The 10,210-nt window shown below is 37.5% G+C and overlaps 1 protein-coding gene across 4 annotated transcripts in view; it reads right to left on the bottom strand.

Moving 5' to 3' along the window:
* Window positions 1-6,126: 6,126 nt before the first annotated feature.
* tead3a (TEA domain family member 3 a) overlaps window positions 6,127-10,210 on the bottom strand; it is a 35,218-nt gene continuing 31,134 nt past the window's right edge. For all 4 annotated transcript variants that reach the window (XM_088332965.1, XM_088332966.1, XM_088332967.1 and 1 more), the window contains one exon: window positions 6,127-8,473. In XM_088332965.1, the coding sequence (XP_088189091.1) occupies window positions 8,360-8,473 (114 nt within the window). In that variant the 3' untranslated portion in view covers window positions 6,127-8,359. The remainder of the gene's footprint in view (window positions 8,474-10,210) is intronic.

The raw sequence follows: 10,210 nt of genomic DNA, 5'->3' as shown, positions 1-10,210 counted from the left end.
AAAGACGCGTCGACTGAAAAATACTGCTATTCCTAAAAAAACTATCACTACCAAGATTGTTAAAATGTGTTTGAAGATGATTATTTGAGCAATCATTTGAAGTTCCACTTTCACCTCAGGCCTTTTGTTGAAGGCATGCTTTCAGAGAAGGTAAACTACGCCTACTTTAATGGCTTCTCTCCGATTGGAACCCTTTCTTACTCTTTGCAGGAACTTTTTTTTTTTTTTAACTTGAAACAACGAAGCTCGATTTACGCCAGCTTCGTCTCTCTCATTTGCTGCTCCCAACATTTTATTGACAATAGTTTAAAGCACATTAACATTAGCATAAGACATCTTAAGGTTCCAACCTTAATAAGGAATTTCCTAAGACGTATTCAGACAAATCTTTAACATACATCTTTTGCATACATTGTTATGCCAGCACATCTTGACACTAGGAGCAGGTCAAAAAGAATGAAGCCCATATTACTTAATACTAGAAAATAAGTGACTATGTAATAGGTGTATGCATCACACACTGTGAATGCCTTCTGATATCAAGTTCTATAAGGAGAAGGCCAAAAACAATGACGCCAATACTAGTAAATGAGTACAAAGATGATAAGTATATGTATCATGCACCTTGAATGTCTATTGAAACCAGGATCTTGTGATACAAGGAGCAGCCCAAAAAAAAAAAAAAGAAAGAGGCCTATAGTATTACTAATAAAGGAATAATTATATGTAATTATATTGTATGTGTCATGCAACGTGTATGTCTTTTACCAATAGGGTCTTGTGTCACCAGCAGCAGCCCAGAAAGAATGAAGCCCATCGTATTACTCGTAAATAAGTAAAATATGATAAGTGTATGTGTCACACTCTGAATTTCTACTGATATCATGGTCATGAGATACCAGAAGAAGGCCAAAATGAATGAAGACAATACTAGTAAATAAGTACACATCTGCTAATTATACACCTTATGCACCCTGAATGTCTTGTACCAGCAGAAGCAGGCCAAAAAGAATATAGCCCATAGTAACACTATCTATATATATTATCTGCACCGCTAATCCTCAGTAGGGTCGCAGGGGTGCAGCCATCTTAGGGCAGTGGGCAGGGGACACCCTGAACTGGTTGCCAGGCAGTCGCAGGAAACACTAAGAGAGAGAACTCACTCGCTCATTCACACCAGGGGACAATTTGGACCGGCCAATTAACCTGACATGCTTTTTTTTTTTTTGAGAATGTGGGAGCAAACCAGAGTGCACAGGCACAGGGAGAACATGAAAACTCCACACTCCACAAATAGTAAATAAATAATTAAAAATGTGATCTGATATGTTTCATGCATCATGCATTTCTCATGACACCAGGAAGAGGCCCAAAAGAATGAAGCCCATAGTAATACAAGTAAACAAACATATAAGTATATAACTCACGCACCATGCCTGTCATCTGACACCAGGAAGAGGCCAAAATGAAAAAAGCCCATGGTGATACTAACAAATGAATAAATATAGGATAATTATACGAGTCATGCTCCTTGCATGACATGTGACACCAGGAATGAAGAAAACGAATGAAGCCTATAAAAGTAATTGGGATTGAGTAACCATATGCATCACATATAGTGAATGTCTTATAATATCAGGGTATTTTGAACAAAGAATGAGTAAATACATAAATATATCATGACTATATGCATCATGCACCCTGCATGTTGTGTGACATCAGGATCTTGCTACACCAGGAGTAGGAAAGATGGATAGATAGATACTTTATTCATCCCCAGTCTGTCAGTGGAACAAGACCGTGACAGCAATTTGTCGCTGAAGCTGCTCTTCTGTTTGCAGATAATGCTGTGTAGTGGATGTGATGAATTGTCCATGATTGACCGCAGCTTTTTCAGTGCCCGTCTCTCAGCTACTGTTGTCAGGCTGTCCAGCTCTGTGCCCACAACAAAGCTCGCTTTCCTCACCAGTTTATTAAGACAAGAGGCATCCTTCTTCTTAGCGCTGCCTCCCCAACACGCTGCCGCATAGAAGAGGGCGCTTGCCACAACAGTCTCATAGAACATTTGTAGGAGCTTTTTGCAGATGTTGAAGGACGCCAGCCTTCTGAGGAAGTAAAGTCGGCTTTGACCTTTCCTGCATAGAGCTTCTGTGTTGGCAGTCCAGTCCAGTTTATTGTGCAGCTGCACACCCAGGTATTTGTAGGTCTTCACAAATGCTACACATTCTCATACCTGCCAAGTACTACGGTTTTGCCGTAATGAGTACGGTTTTCTTGAACCCACTACGGTGTTACGGTTGGATCACAAAACCTACGGGTTTCCCCTTAAAAAAAATAAAATCGTAAAAACATTCCACCGCAAGATCGAGACAAAGTACAATTTCAAACAAAAGTCTATTGGCGGTGCCAGAATCAACTCCTTGCCCTGAAGAATGCTCGCGCCGGCGTGATGAGGGGCCTCTATCGTGGATGCAGTGCCGGAGCTAAGGCTAAGCGGCGTTATAAGTCTTCGGTGCCGTCCGTAATCATGGTAAATGTGAACTCTCTACCAAATAAGACAAACTAACTGGCTGTGCTGGTGAAAAACAAAGCGCACAGGAAGTGCAGTTTGCTGTGTGTTACGGAAACGTCTAGCATCCCGGACGCTAACGTGTAGCTACCTGGAGCAACCGGAGCTGACCTCCTCTCCGATTCGCGGCTGCGGGAATAGGAGAGGAGGTGGACTCGCTAACACGATGTAGTGTATGCCTGGGCACAAAGATTTAAAAAAATAAATAAAAAAATGTATGTATATATATATATATATATATATATATATGTTTTGTTTCTTATTGTATCAAATATTGAAAAGAAAAGAAAACTATGAGGGTTTTCTATGACTTTGTTATATTAAATACATTATTGAGCTTTAAAGAACTTTCTTTCGATTCACACTTTCTTTGGTGTGTTTGCAGAATTTCAATAATAAGAGTTGTAACAAAGCTTAATTTTCGAGGCAACACCATCAATTAGCCTGAAGGCTGATTCCTCAAATTGCTGGTTCACACTTGTAACACCAGACATTTTTCTGCTTGCTTCTCCTTGCCCCTTTGGAGAGAAGTTTAGTTTGAAGTGACGTAGCCTTTCTGGCGTTTTTCTGAAAATATATCTTTTTTTCTTTTAAAGTTATACATTGACTAGGACATTTGGACTATAGGCAGTTTCCTTCAAAATATTCATGTTCTGTTAGTATTGGAACATTGTTTCTTAATCCCGCGAGCTAGTTCTTGTTCAACTATAACTTGAATTGTCTTGCTCTCGTGTTTTTCTTCAGTTAGAGCTGCTGACTGTGCCTGCATTATCTTTCTTGGTCTTGATATCATGTCACTCGTTCTGTCACTGTGTGGGAACATTTCTTGAGTTGTCTTTTGTTTTCTGTTGGAGCTGGTTTGTGGTAGGGTTTATCTATGTGTATGTGCCCAACATCCTCTCTGTTTTGTTGTTTTTATTCCTATTCATCCTGCAGTGCCTCATGTTTTTGTTCAGTTTTCAGTGGGCCTGTAATCTATTTATTGCTCTTGTCATCACTGCACTCGCTTTACTGTTCTATATAGTATGTAACCTGTGTCCTACCAATTATGTATTGTTAATTTAGAACTATTTGGTATTCATATCCCGCATTGTCCACCATTCAGGTTTTGTTCAGTTAAAAGTAGTTTGTATTCCAAAATATCCTGCATCATCTTTCATGTTTTGTTCTTTGCGATTTAGTGTTTCAACATTATGTAGCTGGGGTGTGTTGTCAAGCTTGTTTTAGAGTATCTTTGATGTCGTTGAATTCTGAAGATCCAAGTAAATGTTTTTGGTCTGTTACTGTACACCATCTAATTATTTTTCTGTATAAAACTCATTTTTTTAACTCTTATTTTGTGTCTCTATTTTTGGGATCCACTTCTCCAGCCAAGCTGGATCATGACAGAATAGAACTCATTTGATAGTATTTGGATGAAGTGGTCACATTACTCATAGTTGTTTTGGTTGGGCCTTACCGCAGTTGCAGTATCTAAAAAAATGTACAATCAGACTGGCCTTGGCCATTGTGATGGCTCACTGTGACTCATTTTTTCCCCCGAGTATTCTCCACCCATGTTTAGATTTTTTTTTTCACAGGCTTAGGCAGTGACTAAACAATTAAACACTGCACAAAATGAGCTCAAATACTTTGAATAAAACTGGCAATTATGTTCAAACATTGAGACAAACGTTCAAGTTATAACAGGTTGAGGCCTGTACAAGCTTTCTGAAGTGCTCTTGAGGCGGAGCTGGAATTAAGAAGCGTAATTTGAGCTCATAACCGGATTGTTTTTTGGCTAGTTTATGCAGATCTCAATTTTCCCACCACACCCGTTGCACCTGCACACAGCGACCGAACGGTATGTGTCAAGTTTTGGTGCTTTTGAAACAGTTGTCCTTGTGGATGCTGGCACTTGATCAAATTCTTTAAGAGTTGACCAGATTTTAAAAAATTAAATCCAAAAGAAAACTTTAAATGCAGACACCCAACAAAAAAAAAAAACCTTTTTGGGGGGAGGTCTTGGGTTAAATTTGGGGGTGCTTGAGCACCCACTAAAACGGGCTGGTTACGCCCATGTTTTGAACATTGTTGAAGTACACCATCTGTTTCCAGGTTTACACATGCATGAAAGAAACTAATGAAGACTTACACACATGCATACAACCAAGTATTCAGAGGTAATTATATTGATGCCATTCAATTCACAGTAGTGATTCCTTTTGGGGTGATAAATTACCATTTTAGGAAATTTGTTTGTCATAAAATATGAAATACAACGTTTACACGCCAGTCATTTATATTCGTTCATAAATGCATTTCATTGTTCTTTACAATTCATTTTCCATTGTCAAGTTTAAGACAGTTTTACGTATTAATACAATAAATCTCTTCTCCTGGCCTGACTCCTTTACAATTTTTTGGAACCTATTGAGGCCCACAAGTCAATAGGTTTTCTTAATTTGTCTACACAAGTGTTGCATACATACTGTGGTACAAGGGCTCTGTCCACTGGTAGATTTGAGTATTACAACCAAAACCAGCTATTTGTTATTAGTGTGATGTGACGATATATTAATAACTGGAGTGCCTAACCCAATTGGCCAAATTGAGATAGGGGAAGGTGGGTGTAGTGTATGAGATTTTTTTTTTAAAATTGGCAACAAAACAATCTCATTTGACAACTCTGTTTCATGGCAAATGAGTGAGTATTTGTAAAGCACAGCAATGCAAACCTTTTTAGACCAGTTGCATGTTATATTGCAACCCTAAGTGGTGCAAAATACATGTAAATACAATTTTTTATTGAAGTTGGAATCAAAACACATGTAACATCTCATAAACATGATTTTTGAACCCGCGTTAGAATTCTATCACACAACTTGAAGAAGCTGACATGTTTGTCCACCATCTTACTGCATCAGAAGCCCAAATGACCGTACATTTTGCGACAGTAGCTGGTCCCAGTGGTGTTTTTAGCATTTAATGGCCACTTACATTCTACAGCTGAGCTCTGCATGTGATGCTTGCGGAGTCCTGTGATCAGCTATCTTCCACTTTTTCTGTTTCCTTCTCTAGCCACTCATGCAAGCAAATGTCAGAGTTGTGATTTGGGGTAAGGATGCTTCACACATTTTTAGCTTTTCCCAAATAGCTGGCAAGTCAGTCACTTAAAATAGCTCTAACGAACTCCATCTATTGTTTTACAGCTTATCCCGTTTGCTCAGTCTTTAGTTGTTACACACAGGGATTTACACCAGCTTATGTGTTTCTGGCTAAATTCATTATTGCTTTTAAGAGAAAATACAGACGTAGGCCTTTCAAACTCTGTTGAGCACTATCCTTCAGGCTTCAAATGACTATCTCCTTTGATACACAAGCTTCAACTCCATTCTAACCTAATGACCTCCAGCAGGGATTTATTACACTGTCACTTTAATTCAATGTTGCAAGAGCAACAAGTACCTGAAACCAGTTGAGCATTCAATACAAAAATTGTATGTGCAGAAACGTCTCAAATGTATAAAAGTAAAATCAACAAAGAAATGCAATTCAAATAAGTACAAAAGTACTCCTTTCCTGTAAACACCATGTGTGATTTTATTGGCATAAATCAAAAGGCATCAATTAATGACCAGATGTGAATATAAAGAAAACGGATGCTATAAAAACTGCAACAAGAGCACTTCCATGCAGTGATTCATGAAAACTGACATCTCGTCACTGATCACTTGATTAATAACCTGATAACTAAGCAGAGTTCTTTTTTTAAATGGTGGTTTACAAAATGAAAGTAGCATGGGAAAACATGTCAGTTCTAAGGACTTTACCACACTTGGTAGCAAAAACTTTGCTGATAAAAACAAAATAAAATTGAGTTAAAGTATAACTGAGCTCTTTTGGCTTATAAAACGTACCATTAAAAACGTAGTGTACACATCCTATATGTCAGTGCTCCTCAGGTCAGGGCTTTATGAAAGCACATTTACATCCCAACTTACACGGAGGTAGAAATAATGCAATAAAGGAAAACAGTCTGTGGGGGAATAGTTTTCCTCGTAGAATAATTAAGAATTTTTAAATTACTTTTTTTAGGGGGGGAAATGTATAGTAGACCCCCGGAATCCGGGTTCCCACCTTACTCAATCACTTGACGGTGTGGAATAAGATGTATTTTCGTCCCCTTTTTTCGGCCCTTTCCCCACTATACAACATTTGTGTGACCAAAAACTGTTCATGACTGAGCGGGTTACATCACCACAATGCCTGTCTGCTATTTGTCGAAATCACATAAAAGTCTGGTTTATTATTGGATTGTGTTACTGCCGATATGCTTTATGCTGAATTACCTCCCACAATGCCTTTCTGTGCCTTCATTTTATTCAAAATCTCGCATGCGTCGTAAAGATTGCGACTCAGCGATACAATACTGTATTTTTTTCCTGTCTTCATTAGCTATGGTTCCCAAGGCTTGCAGTGACACTAACTGGAAAAACAAAAACCTTACAACCATGGAAACGAAGATTGCGATGAGCAAAAATACAAAGAAGGCACAAGCACTATTGCCCTACCTGGGGTACATGTCCATAAACACAGATTCAAAGATTGGAAAAAAATAAGGACCCCTATAAAGCAACCAAGTCATCTAAGGGCACAGCGATCCTTGCATGTTTTAAAATCTGTTTTCATTTGAATCACCACCCCACCGCTCCCCCTGTATCTACTTTCACCAGCTCACGTCATATCAAAGGTAAATCAAATTTCAGTTTTTTTTACATGTTTATTTATGTTATTTTATCATATTCAGATTCAGATTCAGATCTACTTTATTGTCATTCTAGTACACGTGTATACAGAACGAAATGTCGCACGTATATTTAACTCACAGTACATACTATATACCATTTAGTTATTTTATGGTTTGTATCCAGGGTACCGGAAGTCTGGTACACATTATCTAATTAGCATGAGCATCTTTACCCCACCTTACAAAAATTTCACCTGACGATCCCTACCTCAAAACATATTAACGTCGGATCCTGGGGGTCTACTGTACTTAAAATCTTTCTGTATCCGTTCATGTCAGTTAAGGTGATTTAGAATACGTTGAAAGTAACCGTGATCAATACAAAAACGCTAAGAGTAAAAAATAATGCTACAGTGGATACATCAAGTCTACACACCCCTTCCGTAATGCCATGTCTTTTCTCTATCATAACTGTAAATCAATGATTAAAAATATAAAATTGAAAGATTCTGAATTGCTTTTAAAGTGCAACAAGTCTGATATAAAAAACGGAAATGAAATTTAAAGAAAACAACAAGATACAACAAATAATTTTCTTACAAATTGTCAGAACATACACGACAATAATTGATACGTATCGGTATCGGGATGGATACCGGACAACAAAAAAATAAAAAATAAAATATTTTTTTCTATCCCCCTTGCTGAAATTTTCGAACTGGGTGTGTAGACTTACCAAATGGATTTTCAAAGTCAGATCTGCTAACGAAGAATCGTCTTCACCGTGTGAACCTCGGATGCATCGTCGTCACTTTGAAAACAATTCTAATCATTTTTCCTTTTGAGGCGTTGTTGTTTTCTTCTGCGCCTTTAACTCAAAGACACAGCAAAGTAGTGAAACCGTATAACACAGACAACAGAGTAGAACTATTTACATTAATTGGGCTTTAGTGTTTCAAATGTCAGGCCCTTCACACAGTTTGCTTGTCCGTGTCGATATGCATGAAAAAGAAGTCGCTGACAGGAAGCCAGACAGTCTTTGGGTGTCCGTTTTCCCCCTGCTAGTCGTTAACTAGTCGGTAAACGTGGTACTGAGCTCCATGTTCGCTGGTAGATACTTCGAACACAAAAGCGATACACAACAAAGTCTCCTGAGTTTCTCTGTTGGACACCACCTGGTGGACGGTAGGAAAAAGTGTGGTGAGAACATTAAAAAGCTATGTAATATTTTATTAACTCACTCAGTGCCATCAGCATGTCCCAATCTTTTCACTAATTTACTGTTTATTTTTAAGGACAATAGGAAAAAGAAAGTACATCTTTTACCTCTCAAAGATTTTACATTGTTTCACATATTTACTGAGGCCTTCAATGTTTTGGCCTCTTTTTTATTTTAGTTAAATCATGTCATACAGCGTTTTAATTGTGCTTTATATAAATACACTCAACTTTCACAAAATCGTGGGAAGATTAAGCATCTAGTTTTAATTTGCTGGCAAAGGCTGAGTGATTAAGAGAGGAAACTTAACGTTAGTCTCTGGTCGCTCGCTTGATATGCTAGCGTTTGCTTGTTAGTGACTGCATGTGAGTGAGGGAGATACTTTTTATTTCAGTTGAACGAAAGGCTGAAGTTTATTTGTGCACAGCACACAAAAAAGTACACACCACTAATTAATAAAAAGGAACAACCAATTATTTGCACCAAACACACAGCAAAAATAATCAGCTGAACAATACTAAATTATCATTAGCATGTGCCCCAAGGGAGTAGAATTAAGCAGTCTTTAATTGTGCTTTATAAAAAAGCTCAAATGGCCCACAACTGGATTAATAAGTTTAAGATTAAGTATCAAGTTTAGCTTTTCTGACAAGTTGTGAGTAATTATTGTGTCTTTGTAAATTGAGCCATAATAATACTCAAATATGTTCTTATCTCAATAGACAGGCATTACAATGAGAAAGAGACATCATGCACGCCATAGCAACCAGCTGTCATCTCTGTGATTCTTATTGGCATGTTCACATTTTTGCATTGCAATGCAAAGTTCTTAAGGAAGGAAGAGTGAGTTAGTGAGCAAAGGTGATAGAGGTTACTTTTTGCCTGTTAATCATGTTACTAGGTTTCCAAATTTACAATTATTTCTTGTTCCAAAAGCTCATGTCCCTTTGAACAACAAAAATAAATTTTTCTGCACTTTATAAAAGACTATCTTACCCATTTGCAGGCGTATACCATGCAATTGTATGTGTTTTTGTTGGAATGTTGATGCGTGTCATTGGGTTAAGATTTGCAATGATTTCTTCTTCCAAAGAATAAATAACAAAGATGCCTTTTTTTGCACTTCATAAAAAAGGTATATATTTGCAAGTGTATAGCATCCATTTGTATGTATTTTGTTTGTTATTTGACAAACACTGATTTTTATTATTGTTTAATATTTTAGAATACTCTTTTGTGCACTATTATCTTATGTGTCTACAAATGTTCAATATTTGAAAAAAGAAGAGGAAATTCATAATATTGTGCTATTTTTTATCAAATTCATCATTTAATTGAAAAAAAATAATCGTTAGATCAATTCTTTATTAAAATAATCGTTGGTTGTAGCCCCACTTTTATCCCTAGCACACACATCCATTAAATCAACAAACCTCACATCCGGATCATGTTTCACTCATTCCATTCAACCATATTTAGGCCTTGCCCTCAAGGGGGATGGATGTGAGAGGCAACTTAACTATAAATATATTTCAATAGCGGTCATATTTATTTATTTATCTGTGATCTGAGTAGGAGGGTGGACCACATGATGCGTTATGGTAATGTTAATGAGCCTCAAACGTCAATAAAATGGCAGGACATCAGGGAATTGGACAAGAATTTAAGTGTGAGATGGCTCTACTCCCACATG

The sequence above is a fragment of the Urocampus carinirostris genome, chromosome 3, assembly GCF_059441175.1.
Source record: "Urocampus carinirostris isolate Australia breed hairy pipefish chromosome 3, RoL_Ucar_1.0, whole genome shotgun sequence".
In the NCBI taxonomy this organism is placed as follows: domain Eukaryota; kingdom Metazoa; phylum Chordata; class Actinopteri; order Syngnathiformes; family Syngnathidae; genus Urocampus; species Urocampus carinirostris.
The sequence above is the reverse complement of the archived record's forward strand: the minus strand, read 5'-3'. Positions and strand labels throughout refer to the sequence as shown.